This window comes from Tamandua tetradactyla, chromosome 6 (assembly GCF_023851605.1).
Source record: "Tamandua tetradactyla isolate mTamTet1 chromosome 6, mTamTet1.pri, whole genome shotgun sequence".
Taxonomy (NCBI): domain Eukaryota; kingdom Metazoa; phylum Chordata; class Mammalia; order Pilosa; family Myrmecophagidae; genus Tamandua; species Tamandua tetradactyla.
In genome coordinates, this window is record NC_135332.1 from 28,128,959 (window position 1) to 28,150,685 (window position 21,727).

The 21,727-nt window shown below is 44.4% G+C and overlaps 1 protein-coding gene and 1 long non-coding RNA gene across 5 annotated transcripts in view; one reads left to right on the plus strand and one right to left on the minus strand.

Moving 5' to 3' along the window:
* The window catches only part of PLXDC1 (plexin domain containing 1), a 99,958-nt gene extending 91,661 nt beyond the window's left edge, over positions 1 to 8,297 (plus strand). For 2 of the 4 annotated variants that reach the window (XM_077164555.1, XM_077164557.1), the window contains 3 exons: positions 3,133 to 3,168; positions 5,156 to 5,331; positions 6,886 to 8,297. In XM_077164555.1, coding sequence (XP_077020670.1) covers positions 3,133 to 3,168; positions 5,156 to 5,331; positions 6,886 to 7,005 — 332 coding nt within the window. In that variant the 3' untranslated portion in view covers positions 7,006 to 8,297. The remainder of the gene's footprint in view (positions 1 to 3,132; positions 3,169 to 5,155; positions 5,332 to 6,885) is intronic. The other 2 variants (XM_077164556.1, XM_077164559.1) reach the window with 1 other exon arrangement.
* LOC143687524 (uncharacterized) overlaps positions 5,605 to 21,727 on the minus strand; it is a 38,897-nt gene continuing 22,774 nt past the window's right edge. Inside the window, exons 2-4 of the long non-coding RNA XR_013177562.1 lie at positions 12,513 to 12,652; positions 9,986 to 10,087; positions 5,605 to 9,847 (exon numbers count right to left, since the gene is read on the minus strand). This is a non-coding gene — a long non-coding RNA (uncharacterized LOC143687524). The remainder of the gene's footprint in view (positions 9,848 to 9,985; positions 10,088 to 12,512; positions 12,653 to 21,727) is intronic.

Sequence of the window (21,727 nt, forward strand, 5' to 3'; positions counted from 1 at the left end):
TAGCAAAACGGACCCCGAGCTATATTTAAATACTTTGTTTATTGAAGTTCCTGAAGGAAACCTTACCTTTCTATTATGTCTACACCTGTGTTTTGTTTTACTTTCAATTTATAGGGGTTGCCTTTCCAATTTAATTTAATTTTATAAATGTTTAATTCCAAAGTAACAATTTACATGGTTCTAAAGCCAAATTTATAATTCAAAGTATATTCAAAGGAGTGTAGTTTCTAGTTTTCTCTGTATGTATTGGGTTCTCGGGGTTTTCCAGAGAAACAAAACCAGCAGGATATAGCCATTAAAAGATTTAGCTTAAGGAGGAGGCTTGTGTGACTGTGGGGGAACTGACAAGTCCAAATTCCACGGGGCAGGCCAAGGCTGGGCACTCCGGTCAGAGTGATGTTGAAGACTCAAGTCCAAATTCCTCGGGCTGGAAACTTGGGAAGGAGTGGAGGGTGTAGTCCCAGGACAGAATACCTTCTGATCCCTGCAGCTTTCAGTTCCCCCTCTGAAACCCTCCACCCAATTGGATGAGGCCCATGTGCATCACGGAGGGTGCTCCCCCTCACTTCAAGTCACCTGATGACAGCGCTCATCTACAAAATGCTTCCACTGCAGCACCTCGGCCGGTGTTTGAGCAAACAGCTAGACACCATAACCCAGCCAAGTTGATGCATAAAATTAACCACCACGCCCCTCCACCCTCATCCCTCCTCCCCCCTTAGGGAACCAGTTTAACTTTTTGTTGTTGTTTACAGTTTATTCTTCCATTATCTAATGTGATTTTTTGACATTGCCAGATTTACTGGAAATGCATAGCAGAGCAGGCTGCCCTGTGCAGGCATTGGAAGTATTATCAGGCTAGAAGCTGAGGAGCTTATGGTCAAGGGAAACTAAAGGAACTGAAATGTTGCAGAAAACGCAGGTCTCAATTGTGTTGGGACACGCAGGGTACAGCCAGACACAGCCATCTCTTTTTGGAGAAGTGCCAGGCCAGGGCCAGGGTGAGGTGGGTGAGGCTGGTGAGGCACTTGCCTTGGGCACAAAATTTAAGGGGGCACCCCCCAAAAATCGAGGAGTATTTTAATGTAATATTTTTAAAAATCAAATTTAATGCTCACAATTCCATGATGAACAAAATATCAAAACCCTACACTTACACAATCCAGCACTCAACTCACCTTAGTCCCAGCTTTGCAGAGGCTTTTCAAGGGCAGGACTTTTTTTTTTTTTTTTAAATACATGGGCAGGCACCGGGAAACGAACCCCACCCCCACCCGGTGCCTGGTGCCCGGGTCCTCTGGCATTCCAGGCAAGCGTTCTTGCCTGCTGAGCCACCGTGGCCCACCCTCAAGGGCAGGACTTTTGAAAGAGGAATAATGAAGGGGAGAAAGGCATCTTAAGCTGAAGAAGAGAATATGCAGCAGCTTGGAGATATGAAAGCAGGATCTGCAGAGCCTCAGGCAGCTTGTTGTGGTCACGAATGTTAGATTGTGGTGACACTAAGATTAGAAACAAATTGTGAAGGGCCTTGAACATGTGTCAAGTCCGTGAACAAAGGGGAAGCAGTAAAAGTCTTTAAAATAACGTGTTGCTGGAGGTGCTTGAGGCGGGAGAGGAACAAAATGCATGTTGCAGGCCATAAATTGTGGAATGGTTAAATTAGTTTTAAGGTGTTGGCGCTTAAAGCAATAATATTCAGTCACCTAGAGCATTCTCCTGACATGGAGTATTCCTTTCTCCACATGAATCTACAGCCAGGGGAAAAACCCACAGGAAGAGTCAACCATTGGAACTTATTTAGAAAGCCGCAGCAACACACCCTATGGTGTAGAGAGAGTGTGTAGGCAGGGGATGGTGTGAGGTGGGGTGAGGGGGTCTCCAAGCAAGTCTGATCTTGTGAACCAACCCCCACCCCAAACCCTTCTTATGGCTTCCCGTTTCCCTTTAGTAACATATGCAACATCCTCCACTTGACCTTCAGGCATCAGCACATCCCGTCCCCCCAGCTCTCACCAGCCCCACTCACACCTTCTGCCCTCCAGCTACACTGAACTGCTTTTGAAATCTCAGCTGGCCAAGTTCTTTCACATTTTGGGCCTTTCCTTTGCCCATGTTCTTTCCTCTAATTGGAACGCTTTCTCCTAGCCTCCACCCCTTCTTCTCAGCTTAAGAATCACTTCCCCCAAGAAGTCTTCTTTGACTCTATCTGTGCGAGATGCCCCAGTTAGCACCATAATACAGTGGGTTTTAATTGTCCCTCTAGTCCCACCTATTAACTTCCTAAGGGCAGGGACCATGTCTCTCTGTTACCTGAGGTATCCCCAGTACCTACTCCCCCATCCCCACCCCCATCCCCCATCCATCCTAAATACTCAAATTTTGTTGAATGAATGAATACAAGAATGGAAAAAGTTGACTTGCTAGTGACTGTATTAGCTAGGGTTCTCTAGAGAAACAATCACCTGGAGATATCCATAGATATAAAATGTATAAAAGTGTCTCACATAACCATAGGAATATAGAGTCCAAGGTCTGTAGGGCAGGCCATGAGCTGGTAACTCCAATGAAGTTCCTCAGCAAACTCTCAGCAGAGGCTGGCTAGACAAGTGTGTAAATTGAAGAGTCCAAAATCTGTAGAGCAGGCTGTGAAGCTGGTGATTCTAATGAAGGATCTGGATGAACTCCACAGGAGAGGCTCACCAACTGAAGCAGAAAGAGTGACTGTCTCTTCTGAATCCTCCTTAAAAGCTTTCCAGTGATTAGATTAAGTGTCACTCATTGCAGAAGACACTCCCCTTGGTTGATTACAAATGCAATCAGCTGTGGATACAGCCAAGTAATCATGATTTAAGTCCATGAAATGTCCTCATAGCAACAGACAGGCCAGCACTTGCCCAACCAGATGACCAGGTACCACCTGGCCAAGTTGACACATGAACCTGACCATGACAGTGGCTTTCTACCATTACCTACTGTGTAACTTTGAACAAGTCACCTTCCCTCTCTGTGCTTGTTTGCCTGCCTCTAAAATGAAAGAGTAGAGGGAATCTCCCTGAAGTCCCCTCCAGACCTAAAGTGACAAATGCCAAAATGATTCCACTAATCTTGTACCTTCTCCCCTTCTCTTTGAAGATGACACCAAGTTGAATCCCTATGCAGGAGGAGATGGTGAGTACATAACTCCCTACCCCTTGTCACCAGACCCACTGCCTCTTAGGCTATTCTGGAGGAGGGTAGAGCCTGGCCTCCTTGCTTTTATTCCAAGTGGGGCAGGGGAAGGAGCAATAGCAGCCTGAGTTTCCCAGACTTCGTGCTGGGTGGGAAGGCAGAGGGTTTCTGGGGACAGGCCCCCAGATTGAAGAGATTTATCTATACCTAGACATCTCTCATCTCAGCCATGTACCTCCTGTGCTTCTTCTCCTAAACCCTCTGCCCTCGAACATTCTCTGCCCTGAAATGAGTAGAAGGAGCAGGAAAGGACTGGCCTGGGGCAGGCCTGACAGTGAGCATGCAGTGAACTTGCAGCTGGTCCTTGCAGTCAATGAGAAGTAGAGAACAGCTTCTCTTACATCCTTTCCTTTGATCCCCGCTTAGGTTGGCAAAAAGACAACACAGAAGTTGTCTGCCAATAGGGTATTTGCAGGGGTAGGTGAGATTCCCTCCCCAGAATTACTTGGCAGGGTAATCTCTCTGATGATGTGAGGTGGCTTCACCTCCCTGACCTTTTGCCCAGAGCTTTCTCAGGCCGTTACTGCAACCACTGACAGTGGAGGTGGAAATGCCTTTCAGGTCCTGTTGTGGGAGACCACTATCTGAGATTCCAGCAAGAGAGGAGAGGTTGTTAACACATCTCCCACCAGAGACTGACTCTGTAGACAGTGGGTGTGAGTGTGTGTGTCTGGGGCACGGCTGGCTGGGACACAGTGCCCTCGCTCTGCACCATGCACTCATCAGATCATCAGGGTCAGGGAAGGCCAGTTTAGGGCATGTCACCTTCTCTCTCCACCAAGATAGGTTCTGGCCTACGAGAATGCCAAATGGTGCAAAGGGGATGGAGAGGACAATGATTTTTTAATGAATGCAATATCCTATTAAAACCCCTCATCCCACTGTGGACCCCATCCCACCCACGAGCTATGTATAAAAGATTCAATATTCTGTTATTTTCATGCTCACCTGTCTTCTCTACCTTGTTGCCTCTGCATTCCTTTACAGTAGGGTAAAGAAGAAAACAGCCATCCCCAAAATAAAAGGAAACTAGGCTTCTTAGTGGCTGGCACCAAATTTGTGTGTCCTTGGGCAAGTCACTTCTCTGTATTTCTGTGACCACAGCCATAAAAGAAAAGCGTTGGACTGGAAGGGCTTCCAGCTCTACAATCTATGGAAATACTCAATCTTTTTCTTGGGATGTATTTCAAACACCTGGGATGTTCTCAGAGTGTGCCTGCTAGTATGTTAGCTTCTAGAAGACCTGGATCATTCCATTCATTTATTGAGCACCTATGATGGGTCTACTGTTTTTTCTAGGAACTGAGGATATAGAGGTGAATAAGATACTGTCCCTGCCCTGCAGGAGGTCACAATCTGGTGGTGGGCAGTGACAAGGAAAAAATATGATCATTTTGCTATCATAATGACTAACACTGAGATCTTCCGAAATGCCAGGCTGGGTTCCCTTGACAGGAAGTATCCCATTTTAACCCTCACCACAACCTCATGAAGTAGTTGCTGTTAGGATCCTTTTTGACAGAGAGGAAACTGAGATGCACAGAAGTTAAATAATCTGCCCAAGGTCGCATGGCATGGAAGTGTCTGAGCTGAGATTTGAGGCCAGCCAGCCAGACTCCAAAGCCCAAACACCAAACTGTCATGTGCCCTTTATGAACTCTCTAAAAGTGCTTTATGTGTCACAGGTGGCAGAGGTACACACCCCTGTTAGACAGGTGGGCATCTTTTAAGTAAGTTGGGAAAACCACCTAAAAGGTGCCAGGAAGACAATGATGCAGTACTCAGAATTAACCCCCATCCCCAACGCCTACCTCACTTTTCCGTGTATTTGAAAATCAGACCCAAAGAATCTCTCATCTCTGAGGCTTTGTCAGAACCCAGCCCCATCCCGACGTTCCCTGCTCCCCTGCACACCTTCCCTGCCCAGCTGGTCTCTCCACAGGCCTTCAGAACAACCTGTCCCCCAAGACGACGGGCCCCCCGCTGCACGTGGGCACCGTGGTGGGCGTCGTGCTGGCGGTGCTTCTCGTGGCCGCCATCATCCTGGCTGGGATTTACATCAGTGGCCACCCCACCTCCAACGCCGCGCTCTTCTTCATCGAGGTCAGTCTGGATCCAGTTCACAGGTCCGCTGCCGTCTGCTTCTGGATATCCCAGGCCGCCCACTGCCTGCCTCTGCCCATCTCACCCCTCCCCCACCACAAGCCTGCCGATCCCCGCCTCCCCCCACTCCATTCAGGTGCGCCCCGTGTTGGCTGGAGCCCACTGAGCCCTCAGCCTGTGGGCCGGCCGCACCCGTGTGCACACCCGACAGCCGGTCTGCTGTCGCTCCCCTGCGGGTGAAATCAGAAAAGCCCACGGAGGACAGAAAGAAGGCCCAAAGTGCCACCCAGTGCCTGTTCAGTGGCTGTGCAACCAATTCCTCACGGTCCATGGGCTCTCCTGCCCAAAGTCCAGGATTCCGGCTTATTCAATGTCATAGTGGAACTGACTTTTTTTTTATATTTGCCTGCTATGTGGAGTTAAAAAAAAATAAGTTTGAAATACTTTCAAATTTATGAGAGTTTAAAAAAGAATACAACCCCCATACATAGTATTCTAACATATCCCATCCACTCCCCCAATTTTAACGTTTTGCCACATTAGCTGTATCATTTTATTTATGTTTATCATCTACCCATCCATTTTCTGAACACTTGAGTGTAGGTTGTATACATTATGCTCCTTGAACACACATTACTGCCATGTCCATTTCCTAAAAACAAAGACACTCACTTTTGTAACCATTTCAGTGTAGTTATCAAGTTTAAAAAATTTAATATATAAAGATTACAGCCTATATTTCAATTTTTTCATATGCCCCAATAGGTTTCCTTATGGTTGTGGGCACGGCAGCATATCCTATAGCCAGCAATCCCTTGTCCGAAGCAGTAACTTACTGCTCCCCTACAGAGCACTGGAGGAGAGCTCTGTGAGCCGCCTTCTACGTGCAAGTCACATCCTGGGATGGTGAATCTCCTGGGCCACCACCACACAGACTTGGTCACATATAAGCTCCCTATATGTACAGGAGGGTTACTCTGCTCTCTCTGGAACCAGGACCAGGCACTCACATTGGAAGTGCAGGCTAGCTTTGTGCTGAGGGGTAGGGGAGGGGACAGGCAGAGCACCAGGAGACCCTACCACTTTTAGGTAGCCTTTTTCTTGATTTGGTGTTTACACTCTTACTGCAGCCCTTTAACTGTTTTCTGGAGCTGTGAGGAAAATATTTCTGCCAGTTTTTGCTGGTTGTTCAAAGCTTCTGGGGTGGGGAGTGGGGGGGGGTGTGAAGCCCTGAAGCATTTCACCAGCCATCTCTTACCCACTCCCTCACTTCCCAGCACACTGCTGAGACTTTTACATATATGTTTTTCAGACCATGCAGCAAAGGATAAAACACCCTCCTTTCAAACTCCTTCAGCTTCCAGTAGATTGCCCAGTGGCTGCAGGATCAAAGGCTTTTTAGGGAGAGGGGCCCTACCCTTCACCTGACCACAAGTAGCCCCCTGAAACCAGGGGTCCTTGTGAGAGTCTTAGAACTCTGGGCTGTTCTTCAGGGTCTGGGGTCCCAAGTGGGTGGGCTCACACTCGCTGACTTGGTATCTGTGCCCTCCACAGCGGAGACCTCACCACTGGCCGGCCATGAAGTTCCACAACCACCCAAACCACTCCACCTACACTGAAGTGGAGCCCTCAGGCCATGAAAAGGAAGGCTTTGTGGAGGCTGAGCAGTGCTGAGAGCAGCCAGGTCTCCCATATGAAGGATAGGAAAGAAGACAGGGGACCCAAAAAGATGAATCAAAGCAAAGCAGAGAAGTGACTTTTCTTGACTCTTGGACATGACCCTGGACTGGGAAGATGAGACAGAACAATTTGGCCATCATACCCCATATAACGAACAAATGGAGAAAAGCAACCACAGTGATTATTGTAAAGAACAATAAGTTAATCTCATCCTCTTTTGGTGCAGAAGGTCATCCTGTATGGACCTCTCAATGGTCCATTCTGTAGCTATCCCAGAGGCCCCTCCCCACCTGGAGGGGGTGGGATGCCCTGTTCCTGGTCGCCTAAAGCCCCTGTAGATGATACAAGATTATTACAATCTGCATCAGGACTGCAGCATTCCAGGGTCCATAGACTCCTGAGCTGGTCCTCACAGCTGTGGATTGGGTGTATTTAGTCCCAGCTTCTGGACTCTGAAAGTTTGAAAAAGGAGTTTTCGCCGACTGCTTAGCACAGATGTAGCACCTGTCGGTCCTGGCAGCGAGCCTCAGAGAAGCAGGTTGTCATCAGAGGAAAGACAGATGAGAAGGGAGAAATGAACTTATGGGGACACTTACTTCTTCAGGCTTTGCTCACCCCCTCACCTGCTCTTTCTGCTGAGACCCAGTATGTTTGCATCTAACACATGTACAGCCCTGCTCATGGGCTTCACCCCCACCTGTGGTCCTGCCTCAGCCTGACCAGCTGTGCTGTGCATGGCCCCCCCATCCCCCCAAATCAGCCTCCCCTCCAAGGTCTGAGGCAGTATTTTCATGGTGTGTGTGCCCATTTACTCCCTGGCTTGGTCTGCTGTTAGTGCCAGTCAGGCTCTCCAAAGGCTGTACTTGCCCAGTTAGTTTTGCTTCTCTGAGCTGAGGGTTTTTCTAAGGGTAAAGTAGCTAGATGGCTCCTTGAAACATACCCACCAGGTAACTTCAGTTGGAGTCAGTTGAGAAGTGAAGCGGTCGAAATGGCAGGGACAGAGGAAGCTGGTGCAGAAGTATGATTTGGCAGAAACTCTCCACCTCTTCTGCAAGGAATTCCCACACAAGACCTGGATGTGGAAATTTGCTTCCATCTCCCTAGCTGGACAAGAAGTTTTGGGGGCATGGAGCCTAGGTTCCCAAATTAAACCTGATTTTAAGGGAGTTCTGCACCAGTGAGAAGTAGGGGCTGCTTTTTAAGAACGTTTAAAATTAAAATCTATAGCTTACTGTCACTCAAGTTAAAAAAATATCAACAGCAAATAAATGTTAAATCACAAAGTCTCCATTTAGTCATGCCCTGTGTATGCATACCACAAGGGATACTGCAAAAGAAAGAAGTTAAAGTAGGAGACATTGCCCTGGGGGGAGTAGGTGTCTGCAAATAACCCACCCCACCCAAAAACATGTTTGATGGTCTTCAGTCTCTAGGCTTTAGCCTTGATGAGCAAGCTAATGACAATCAGGGTAGGAAACCTGCTAGGCTTCAAATATCCATGCTTCATGAACCAGACAAGGAGAAACTGGAGGGAGGGGACCTGTAGGAAGGGGAGGGTTAGAATTTGTGGGAGAAAAAAGATGATGCAGCAGAGGATAGAGTTCTTTTTAAGCTTCTGAAGGTTGAAAAGCCAGAGAAGCCTAGCCAGCTGCTGTAAGCCACCTGGGCTCCTGGCACTCCTGACCTGAGGGTGGGTCTGCTCTTATCCAACCAGCAGAGCATCTTTGATCCTTATGTGCCCAAAATGGTCAGTGGCATGGTCCCTGTTGTGGCTAAATGCAATGCACAGCACTATTTGTCCCACTCCCAACCCCCACACACCTTTCTGCAAGGGGAAGCTTGGCCAACCATTCTGGATTCCTGAAGAGAAAGAACTCCCCAAATGTAAAAAGGGGTAACAAAGTGGTGAGGCTCTGCTGAAGGCCAATAGCCACCACAGGTGGGGAAAGAAAGTGCTTGATGCCTTCACCCCCAGTCCAAACAAGCCTGACTGAGCCCTGGGATGCAAGTGGACAAAGATGTGGAACTGTGTGGCAGCAGGCAGCCTGCTTTGTTTACAACAAACAACTAAAGCGGTGCACTCAGAGGCCTCTGTACAGTGAGAGCCTCTGGATTTCTGCAGCCAAAATACTTAGCCAATGTTACCAACGTACAGAGTCAAGCATCTCACAGAGTTAATGCTGGTCCCTGACTGTCCTTAGGGTCTCTAACCAGAGAAGCATTTTTTAACAGATGCAGGAATGCTACTCCAAGGTTTATAGCAGATTAGCTTGGGTAGCTATAGAGAGTGACTTGTTTCAAGAGTGAGGGACCACATGGAGACACGGGGCTGGATGGGTGGGGTGGGTGGCTTATGTCAAGCCACCTTCGAGTTTGGCTGACAGGTCTAGAAAGGCAAGATGGTACTTGACATGGCATGGATGCTCACCGGCACAGCATCTCCAGGCTTCCAGGCCTCTCTGCCCCACAGGCATATACAATCCCCAATGAAAGCAGGTGGTTGGTGGGTACCTTCCCCATGTCATTTACACAGCACCCTCACAGTGATACCAGTGGGTGAGAGGTGTGGAGTCCAGGAAGGTTCACTATTGTAACAAGAAGCTTCAACCCTATGAGACTGAACTGTAGGGAGTTTTCTTTGTTGTACACAGAGATCAGGAACCTCAGGAAGGCTGTTTTAAGAGAACCAACAAAAAGGTCAGAATAAGGGAGAATACAGAGGCTGAGTTTGGGAGGGAACTGCCTGGATCAGGCTGTAGGAACCACGTTGTTTTTCTTCAATTGGCCACTCCTAGGTGTGTGGACCGGTCCACGAAGGTCCCAGGTGTTTCTGTTCCTAGAAAACAAGTGCACATGAGCCCAGCCATCGACCCACCCCCATCCCAACACCCAGCAACGCCTTGGGTAGAGCAGATGGGATTTCCAAGTTTGACTAATGGCCACCTTCCTTTGGCCACCAGGCATCGCTACTCACCACCGCAGGCCTCTATGCCTCCAGAGACCAGTTCTTCAGGTCTTAGCCTGGAGCTGGAAGTTGAAAATGTCCTTCAGCCACTACCAGAGGCTCTTGATGGACCTATTAAAACAAAAAAAAATTGTGTGTTTTACTAGGGATTCCCTGTGAGTGTGTGTGTGTGTGTGTATACACATCCCTGTGCATTTTATAGCTAAGAATATCGGACAAGGCTGTAGCTGTGCTCATGCTGTAACTTGGTTTGTTAAATTAAGACGGTAGAATAGCTGCCAGACTTCCACACTATTCCTAACGCAGAGCATTCACTGCTTGAGCTCACCATTAATCTGGTTGTGGGCAGAACTACAACTCCCTCATCTCTGTTTCTAGAACAGATTAACAGACTTGCAGAGAGCATTGATCAGGGGCTGTGCCCAGATACTATGCTCCATGACAACAAGAACCAGTACCAGGGGTCAGTGTCACAGAAAAATGCAGCCAACCTCTCCCTCCATCACAAAGCAAAAACAACATGAACTGATAGCACAATTAAAAGGATCTAGGCACTCAGGGAACCATACCTGTCCCAAAAAATGCAATGTATTTGTGTATTTAGTTTGAATTCTCATTGTTGATAATAAAAGGAAATGTCATAGGTTTTTTTTTTTTTGACTTCTGTGTGCAAAGGATTTGGGTTGACATTCTGCAAATCATTGCACATCTTAGTCCTGATTATTGCTCTTCCCTTACATCTTTGCTAAGTGCCTGCCCTCAGGAGGATAGGAACAGCCTCCAGCATGTGCCCGTCAGGAGTGCTTTTCCCAATCACCTACCCCACCTCCAGGAGAAACGCCTGGGAAGATATCTCAGCTGTTTGCTTTTTGGGGATTTGTAAATCCCTAGAAGTAAACCCGACAGATTTTCAATCTACTATTGAGAGATACAAAATAAATCTAAATTGAAGCTGTCACATTTCTGGGTGCTTTGCATTCCAACAACTTTAGCAGCCTCATTGTGTTTTTATTACTTTGTATATTTTGCTCACAAAACATGGTTTAGCAAAGCAAAACAAAGAGGAAAAACTTTCCTCACAGCCAAAACCAGCTATGCCAGATTTCAAGCTCCAAACAAGCCAATTTATAAATAAACATGTTGTGTTTGGTAGATAAAGAGGACTGTTAAAAAAGGCAATGTGGAGTGGTGGAGAAAGCACTGCGCTTTGCAAGAAGTCAGAAGGTGGGATTGATGGTTCAGCCCTGCTCCTACTCAGGTGGGCCAGGTCAGTGACCTCTCTGGGCCTGTATTGTCTTGGTAAGATAAGGAAGGGAGACTAACAGATATGGGCACCTCTCTTTAGCAAACAGCCTCACCTGTTTGTTTTTTTCTTAACTTTTTATTTTGAAATACTTTCAAACGTACAGAACAGTTTCAAAAATAATACAACACAGAATTCCTAGATAACCTTACCACCCAGAAACCCAGATCCACCATTTTTTTAATTTGCACCATTAATCAATCATTTAATTGACATTTGTAGTATCCCCTATCCACCAATAGTAGAGTATACATTCCTTGCAAGTTCACATAAAGCATTCACCAAGATAGATAGCATTCACATTTGGGGTCATAAAACACCTCTTAACATATGTAAAAGAACAGAAATCACATAAAGTATCTTCTCAGGGAAATGGAATTGAAACAGAAATCAATAACAAAAAGATAGCTGGAAAATCCCAAAACATTTGGAGATTAAAGAACATAATTCTAAATAACACCTGAGTCATAAAAGAGGTCTCAAGAGAATTTTGAACTAAATGAAAATGAACATACAAATTAACAAAATCTGTGGGATATGATGAAAGCAGTACATTAAATGCATTCATTGGGAAGGGAGAACAATTCAAAATCAATAGTCTAATCTCCCACCTTAGGAAGCCAGAGAAAGAAGGGCAATGTAAACCTATACAAACTTCTAACTATTCAGATAGCATTCAGCTACCTCCTGCTGCCCCTCTATTATATCTCAAAGCCTTGTCAAGTATGCAGGAATTTAAGAACCTTGAACTCCCATCTGACCTTTGGGCAGAATATGTTTATGTTATACAGCTTTATCGACCCTCTCTGTAGGTAAGCTCTAAATGTAAGCTAGGCAAGTAAACAAAGGGCCTCCCAAGCAGCTTCTTTGTCAAGACCAGCCATCCCCACAGGCAGAGCCACTCGGGGGCTGGTCACTTATCCATCTCTGCTCACCAATAGCCACTCTGCATGAAGGTCCTATGGATGTGCGCAATCAGCCAAGTGCCAAAGATGCAAATGAAGAGCACCTGGAGAGGCAGCACCCAAGCCCAACAGCCTGCCATAGAAGAACAGAGAAAAATTGAAGTTGTGGAACATTCTCCTCCTGATAGGAATGTTCCATCCATCCTCCAGAGTGAACTTTCCAAATTGCCATCTGATCACGGGGTCCGCTGTTACTTGCTATTCAACGCCAGGGGCATCTTCTTATCAGCTTTGATTGCAGGAAGAAGCTGGTGGTGGTGATTTGTACCTTTAGACTCTTTTGCCCCGCAGTGGTGGACATGGTGAGAGTCCTGATGGCCAGGTCTTTGAGCATCTCCAAGCCCACTTGTAGATGATGGACAGCTCCAGGCTGTACATGATTAACAGACCGCACAGGCTGTGTTCCACCTAGGTGATGAGGGAGGGATTATAGCATTCTTGTAGTTAAAGAATTCAAATAAGAAGCCAAACAACATGCAGAGGGTGGGGTCTGGGTGAGTTTCAAATGCAAGTTTCTGTGTCCTCTCCTCATGGGATCAGAATGCATCACCCTCCTGGCACAGCAGGTATGTATTTTCTCAATCATGGAAGCTCATCAGAGGTCTGAGTGTCCCTAATTTATACGGGGTCTCAATTACATGGGCAAGGTGGATAAAATCAATGCCCAGGTGATTGAGCTCAATCTGCAGTAGTACTCCCCTCCTAGAGGTCAGGGAGGTAGGCTGATATGACCCAGATCCACCAATTTTAATATTTTGCCACATTTTCCATATAATTCTACCTACCCATCTATCAATCTGTCTGCCTGCCTGTCTATTAATCCATTTTCTGAATACTTGAATGTAGATTGTATACATCATGCTCCTTGAAAACATAATACTTCCATGTACATTTCCTAAGAACAAGGACACTTAATTTTGTAACCATCTTAAGTGTAGTTATCAAGTTCAAGAAATTTAACATCGATATAAAGCTTACAGTCTATATTACAATTTTTTCATACATCCCAATAATGTCCCCTTGAACCTTTTCTCGTCCCTTGCTAGATCCTGTCCAGGATCATATACTGCATCTAATTGTCACTGTCTCCTTAGTTGCTCTTTCTTTCTTTTCTTCTTTCAAATTGTGGGAACATACATACAGCATAAAATTTGCCATCTCAACCACTCCCAGTCATACCATTTGTCATGGTCAGGTTCATACGTCAACTTGGCCAGGTAGTGGTGCCCGGTCGTCTGGTCAGGTAAGTGCTGGCCTGTCTGTTGCTGTATTAGTTAGGATTCTCTAGAGAAAAGAATCAACAGGAAACACTCGCAAATATAAAATTTATAAAAGTGTCTCACGTAACCATGGGAATGCAGAGTCCAAAATCCGCAGGGCAGGCTATGAAGCTGACGATTCCGATGGAGGGTCTGAATGAACTCCACAGGAGAGGCTCACCAGCCAAAGCAGAAAGAGAGCCTGTCTCTTTTGAATCTTCCTTAAAAGGCTTCCAGTGATTAGATTAAGAATTACTCATTGCAGAAGACAACTCCCCTTAGCTGATTACAAATGGAATCAGCTGTGGATGCAGCTGACGTGATCATGATCTAATTCTATGAAATGTCCTCATTGCAACAGATAGGCCAGCACTTGCCCAATCAGACAAACAGGTACCACCACTTGGCCAATCTGACACATGAACCTGACCATGACAGTTGCTATGAGGACATTTCATGGACTTTAATCATGGTCACATTGGCTACATCCACAGCTGATCATTTGCAATCAGCTAAGGGGAGTGTCTTCTGCACGAGTGATGCTTAATCTAATCAGTGGGAGACTTTTAAGGAGGATTCAGAAGAGACAATCACTATCCCTTCTCCAGCCAGCCAGCCAGCCTGCCTCTCCTGAGAGTTCATCAAATACCTTCATTGGAGCTACCAGTTTGTGGCCTGCCCTACAGATCTTGGACTTTTATATGCCCACAGCCTCTCCTGAGATTTCGTTGAGGACCTTCATTGGAGTTGCCAGCTAATGGCCTTCCCTACACACCTTGGACTCTATATCCCCATGGTTATGTGAGACACTTTAATAAATTTTATATTTACAGATATCTCCTGCTGATCCTGTTTCTCTAGAGAACCCTAGCTAATACACCATTCGAGGGGATCAATCACATTTATAATACTGTGGTACCCTCACCACCTTCCATTTCCCCAAACAGAAACCCTATACCCATTATGTATTGATTCCCCATTTCCCCTCCCCTCTGCCCCTGGAAACCTGCATTCTAATTTCTGTCTCTAGGAGTTTGTATATCCTCTGATATTTTCTTTATAGTTACCATGGGGGTTAATTTAACAACCTATCATAAAATCTACAATAATCTTATTTGCTTTGATACCAACTTATTTCAATAGTATTCACAAACAATGTTTCCATACCCACCATTCCCCCCACCTCTTTGTAATTCTTGTCACAAGTTACATGTTTATACATTGTTGCCAAAAACCACAGGTCCCAAGCACACAGAAATCAACATAGTGATACTGGTACTTCAGAGAGAGAAAGGGCTTTATTTCATGGCCACCAAGAAAGGAGACAGGAGTTAGAAAAATCTCAATCTGTCTCCCTGGGGCTAAAAAGTTTAGGGTTTTTATGGATTCATACAAGGGGAGCTGATGTTTGTTACCACTGCAATAACAAATAACTAAGCTAAAATGGCTTTTACAATATAACAAGCATAAACAATTACAGCATCATGTAAAGGAGTAGAACTAAGCTAAAGTAACCATTATAATATCAAGTATAAACAACTATAGTGTTTATGCATTATAAATCCAAACCCACTGATTTATCATTACATGTTATACATTTGCCTTAGCTCCTGTAGGAAATAAAAAGTGGAGTTATGAACTAAAAATACAGTAGTACTTGATCATAGTGATGAATACACAACTATGTGATGATATTGTGAGCCACTGATTGTACACCATTATGGAATATATGTGTGTGGAGATTTCTCAACAAAAATATTGTTTGAAAAAATACAATAGTACTGGCATTTATATTTACCCAAGTCATTATCCTCACTGGAGATCTTTATTTCTTCAAGTGGTTTCAACTTGCAAACTCTTTATCATTTCTTGCAGGCCAGTCTAGTGGTCTCAGCTTTTGTTTATCTCCCTGCTTTTTGAAAGACAGTTTTGCCAGATACAAGATTTCTTGGTTGACAATTTTTTGCTTTTGGCACTTTACATACGTCACCCACTGCCTTCTTGCCTCCATGGTTTCTGGTGAGAAACTGGCACTTAAACTTATTGAGACTCCCTTGCATGTGACATGTTGCTTCTCTCTTGCAATTTTCAGAATTCTCTTTTTCTTTGGTATTCAACAGGTTGATTATAATATGCTCAACTATTTTTGTTTGTTCATTTGTTTTTCAGTTCAAGCAGCAGCTTAGGCCAAAGCATCCCTTTCTCCTTCCATTATTCTGAAAGGGTGACCAACTTTCCCATTTGCCTGGAATTTTTCTGGTTCTAACATTAAAAGCCCTGCATCCCAGGAAAGCCCTCAGTTCCAGGCAAACCAGGACAATTGGTCATCCTCTCCTTGGAGGCCCTTTCCCCAACCTTAGTGGGAGAAATGTCAATAATTCAAACACTTATAGGGCACTGGTTACTCAGAGTGTGTCCCAGGTTGAGAATGTTGTTGGACTGTGGACTTTGGGCACTATACATGAAGCCTGACTAATGAAGATGGTTGAAAGATGTACTGACTGAGAAGTAGATTGGTGAATGATGGTGTATACTTATGAACGAATGTTGTGCTTCTATAAAAAGGAACAAAGTCGTGAGGCATGCAATGATGTGAATGAACATTGTGGGTCATTTAATGAGGCAAAATAAGCCAGAAACTAAAGAACAACAGTGGTATGGTCTCCTTTAGAAAATGCTTATAGGAAAACAGGAGCCTAGATTGTAAGCTTTTATAGCAGACACATTTAGTCTAGGGTGATAATTATTATTTCTGGATTTCGAGAGGCTGTTTGTAGATATTTAGAGATAAGAACGAAGCCGATCAGGTTGGGGTTAAAGTAATTCAGAACACAGGGGTAAGGAAGACAATGTCTATATTTTAGAACCACACATACTCTTTGAGACCAAAGGAAGAAAGGTTTATTTGGTCTGGAACTGAAATCTTCTGTAGCACATAATCTAACTCAACCTATCTGTATAGTTCATTTGAACAACTGAAACACAGGGAGCCCAGAATAAGAAAGAGGTCCTTTAATCCCGTATAGCTTAATGTAATGCCTGGATACATCCTAGAATATATTAAGCAGATAATCAAGAAGTATTGGCAAAGTCCCTTGAGGGATGGGAGAAAAAATGTGGAACTACTAAACTTCACCATCAGGGAATCCCCTGATATTGTGTCAAACTTTAGGGACACCCAAATCAATAGGCCATGCCCTCGATCATGAGGCTTGCTCTTGTGAAGTTTACATAGGTAGTGGAGAAGCTCAGCCTACCTACAGCTATGCCTTACTTCTGGAGGACCTCTGTTGTTGCTCAGATGTGGCCTCACTCTCTCCAAGCCCAATTCTGCAAGTGAAATCACTGCCCTCCCTCCTACGTGGCACATGACATCCAGGGGTGGAAATCTTCCTGACAGCATGAGAGATGACTCCCAGGGATGGACCCAGACCTGACACTGTGGGATCAACAATTCCATCCTGACCAAAAGGGGAAAAAGAAGTATAACTAATAAAGTATCAGTGACAGAGAGAGTTCAAATAAAGTTGAGAAGCTACTCTGGAGGTTGTTCTTATGCAAGCTTCAGTTAGACATTGCTACCTATCATAACCTGCCAAACCCCAACCAGGACCATTCCTGCCAATCCTAAAGAACACCTAGGGCATTATATATGATTTCACAAGGGTTCCATGCACTAGGGTAACTTTCCAGAAACCTACAACCTCCAGATGGGTCCCTGCCCCAGGTAAATCCTGAAATGTAGAGGGCCCAGCCTCTCCAGAATATCAGGTAGTTCCATCTTCCTACTGCATATTATTGACACACCCTTCCAACATGAAAAAGTTAGAATGGCCATAGTCCAAACACCCATAAACAGAAGGATAGAAAGATCAAAGGTGATGGAGGAGTTATATAGAGAAGTAGGATTTAACAAATGAATATGATTTTTGAATCATTAAATTGATACGTCTTTTAGTCTCCAGTATCTTAGAGTAGCTAGACATAAAAACCTAAAATTGGGGAGGGGGGCCAAGATGGAGGCTTAGTAAGGTATGCGCGTCTTAGTTCCCCCTCCAGAGCAACTACTAGGTGAGCAGAAACAGTGCAGAACAGCTCCCGGGGCCACGGCAGGGAATGGACACACAGCGTACCCCAGTCTGGACTGGCTAGACTGACTGCAAGACTCTGCTGCGGTGAGATCCCCAAGCAGCGCGCGATTCCCCGAGCTGCGGCAGCTGGCGGCCAGAGCTCCTCCCTCCCTCCTTCCCGGGCTGGCTGAGAGTCTCCGAGAGGCAAGTTTCCCAAGCCGCAGCAGCCGGCGCCCCTCTTTTGCGGGCGGCTTCCTGGACCGGCTACGAGTCTCGGATCAGAGGGCTACCCAAGCCGCAGTGGCCGGCAATCGGCGCCCTCCCCCACCACGGCGGCCGGCGACCGGCACCCTTCCAGGGAGAGAAGGGAATTTCTGACAGTGGCAGGGACTGGGTCCAACCAAACACTAATAGTGGCATTAATAAAGGAGCCACAGGGTCCCCTCAAGCCGCGGCGGCTGGCGCCCCCACCCCGTACGGCCCCCTGGACCAACTGAGAGAATTGGATCGGAAATCCCCAGGCCGCAGAGAACTGTGACCGGGGGGATCCCTGCTGGGAACAGTGCACTCTCCCGGGCCTCGGTGGCTGGCACACTCCTGCCACGCTTGGCGCCCCGGGCCGATTAGGAAATTCGGACGGGCGCTCTCCCGGGCTGCGGTGGCCGGCGACCCTCCCCGCTTTCGGTGCCCCGGGCCGGCAGGCACACTTCCAAGCCACTTCGGCTGGCGAACCTCCCACACGGCGAGAGTCTTCCAAAGTTAAAGGACCCACAGCAACTTTTACTGGTGTGACCCGCAGACAAACGTGTGCCACGAGCGCCACCTACTGGGCAGGATAAGAAAAACAGAACCCAGAGATTTCACGGAAAAATCTTCCAACCTGTTGGGTGCAATACCCAGGAAAATCTGACTAAATGCCCAGACGCCAGCAGAAGATAATGGATCATGCTCAGAAAATTGAAAATATGGCCCAGTCAAAGGAACAAACCAATAGTTCAAATGAGATACAGGAGCTGAGACAACTAATGCTGAATATACGAACAGAAATGGAAAACCTCTTCAAAAAGGAAATCAATAAATTGAGGGAGGACATGAAGAAGACATGGGCTGAACAAAAAGAAGAAATAGAAAAACTGAAAAAACAAATCACAGAACTTATGGAAGTGAAGGATAAAGTAGAAAAGATGGAAAAAACAATGGATACCTACAATGATAGATTTAAAGAGACAGAAGATAGAATTAGTGATTTGGAGGATGGAACATCTGAAGTCCAAAAAGAAACAGAAACTATCGGGAAAAGAATGGAAAAATTTGAACAGGGTATCAGGGAACTGAAGGACAATATGAACCGCACAAATATACATGTTGTGGGTGTCCCAGAAGGAGAAGAGAAGGGAAAAGGAGGAGAAAAACTAATGGAAGAAATTATCACTGAAAATTTCCCAACTCTTATGAAAGACCTAAAATTACAGATCCAAGAAGTGCAGCGCACCCCAAAGAGATTAGACACAAATAGGCGTTCTCCAAGACACTTACTAGTTAGAATGTCAGAAGTCAAAGAGAAAGAGAGGATCTTGAAAGCAGCAAGAGAAAAACAATCCATCACATACAAGGGAAACCCAATAAGACTATGTGTAGATTTCTCAGCAGAAACCATGGAAGCTAGAAGACAGTGGGATGATATATTTAAATTACTAAAAGAGAAAAACTGCCAATCAAGACTCCTATATCGAGCAAAATTGTCCTTCAAAAATGAGGGAGAAATTAAAACATTCTCAGACAAAAAGTCACTGAGAGAATTTGTGACCAAGAGACCAGCTCTGCAAGAAATACTAAAGGGAGCACTAGAGTCAGATACGAAAAGACAGAAGAGAGAGGTATGGAGAAGAGTGTAGAAAGAAGGAAGGTGAGATATGATATATATAACGCAAAAGGCAAAATGTTAGAGGAAAATATTATCCAAACAGTAATAACACTAAATGTTAATGGACTGAATTCCCCAATCAAAAGACATAGACTGGCAGAATGGATTAAAAAACAGGATCCTTCTATATGCTGTCTACAGGAAACACATCTTAGACCCAAAGATAAACATAGGTTGAAAGTGAAAGCTTTGGAAAAGATATTTCATGCAAATAACAACCAGAAAAGAGCAGGAGTGGCTATACTAATATCCAACAAATTAGACTTCAAATGTAAAACAGTTAAAAGAGACAAAGAAGGACACTATATACTAATAAAAGGAACAATTAAACAAGAAGACATAACAATCATAAATATTTACGCACCGAACCAGAATGCCCCAAAATATGTGAGGAATACACTGCAAACACTGAAAAGGGAAATAGACTCATATACCATAATAGTTGGAGACTTCAATTCACCACTCTCATCAATGGACAGAACATCTAGACAGAGGATCAATAAAGAAATAGAGAATCTGAATATTACTATAAATGAGTTAGACTTAACAGACATTTATAGGACATTACATCCCACAACAGCAGGATACACCTTTTTCTCAAGTGCTCATGGATCATTCTCAAAGATAGACCATATGCTGGGTCACAAAGCAAGTCTTAACAAATTTAAAAAGATTGAAATCATACACAACACTTTCTCGGATCATAAAGGAATGAAGTTGGAAATCAATAATAGGCGGAGTGCCACAAAATTCACAAATACGTGGAGGCTCAACAACACACTCTTAAACAATGAGTGGATCAAAGAAGAAATTGCAAGAGAAATTAGTAAATACCTAGAGGTGAATGAAAATGAAAACACAACATATCAAAACTTATGGGATGCAGCAAAGGCAGTGCTAAGAGGGAAATTTATTGCCCTAAATGCCTATATCAGAAAAGAAGAAAAGGCAAAAATGCAGGAATTAACTGTCCACTTGGAAGAACTGGAGAAAGAACAGCAAACTAATCCCAAAGCAAGCAAAAGGAAAGAAATAACAAAGATTAGAGCAGAAATAAATGAAATTGAAAACATGAAAACAATAGAGAAAATCAATAAGACCAGAGTTGGTTCTATGAGAAAATCAATAAGATTGATGGGCCCTTAGCAAGATTGACAAAAAGAAGAAGAGAGAGGATACAAATAAATAAGATCAGAAATGGAAGAGGAGACATAACTACTGACCTCACAGAAATAAAGGAGGTAATAACAGGATACTATGAACAACTTTATGCTAATAAATACAACAATTTAGATGAAATGGACGGGTTCCTGGAAAGACATGAACAACCAACTTTGACTCAAGAAGAAATAGATGACCTCAACAAACCAATCACAAGTAAAGAAATTGAATTAGTCATTCAAAAGAAAAGTCCAGGACCAGACGGCTTCACATGTGAATTCTATCAAACATTCCAGAAAGAATTAGTACCAACTCTCCTCAAACTCTTCAAAAAAATCGAAGTAGAGGGAAAACTACCTAATTCATTCTATGAAGCCAACATCACCCTCATACCAAAACCAGGCAAAGATATTACAAAAAAAGAAAACTACAGACCAATCTCTCTAATGAATATAGATGCAAAAATCCTCAATTAAATTCTAGCAAAACGTATCCAACAACACATTAAAAGAATTATACATCATGATCAAGTAGGATTCATCCCAGGTATGCAAGGATGGTTCAACATAAGAAAATCAATTAATGTAATACACCATATCAACAAATCAAAGCAGAAAAATCACATGATCATCTCAATTGATGCAGAGAAGGCATTTGACAAGATTCAACATCCTTTCCTGTTGAAAACACTCCAAAAGATAGGAATACAAGGGAACTTCCTTAAAATGATAGAGGGAATATATGAAAAACCCACAGCTAATATCATCCTCAATGGGGAAAAATTGAAAACTTTCCCCCTAAGATCAGGAACAAGACAAGGATGTCCACTATCACCACTATTATTCAACATTGTGTTGGAGGTTCTAGCCAGAGCAATTAGACAAGAAAAAGAAATACAAGGCATCAAAATTGGAAAGGAAGAAGTAAAACTATCACTGTTTGCAGACGATATGATACTATACGTCGAAAACCCTGAAAAATCCACAACAAAACTACTAGAGTTAATAAATGAGTACAGCAAAGTAGCAGGTTACAAGATCAACATTCAAAAATCTGTAGCATTTCTATA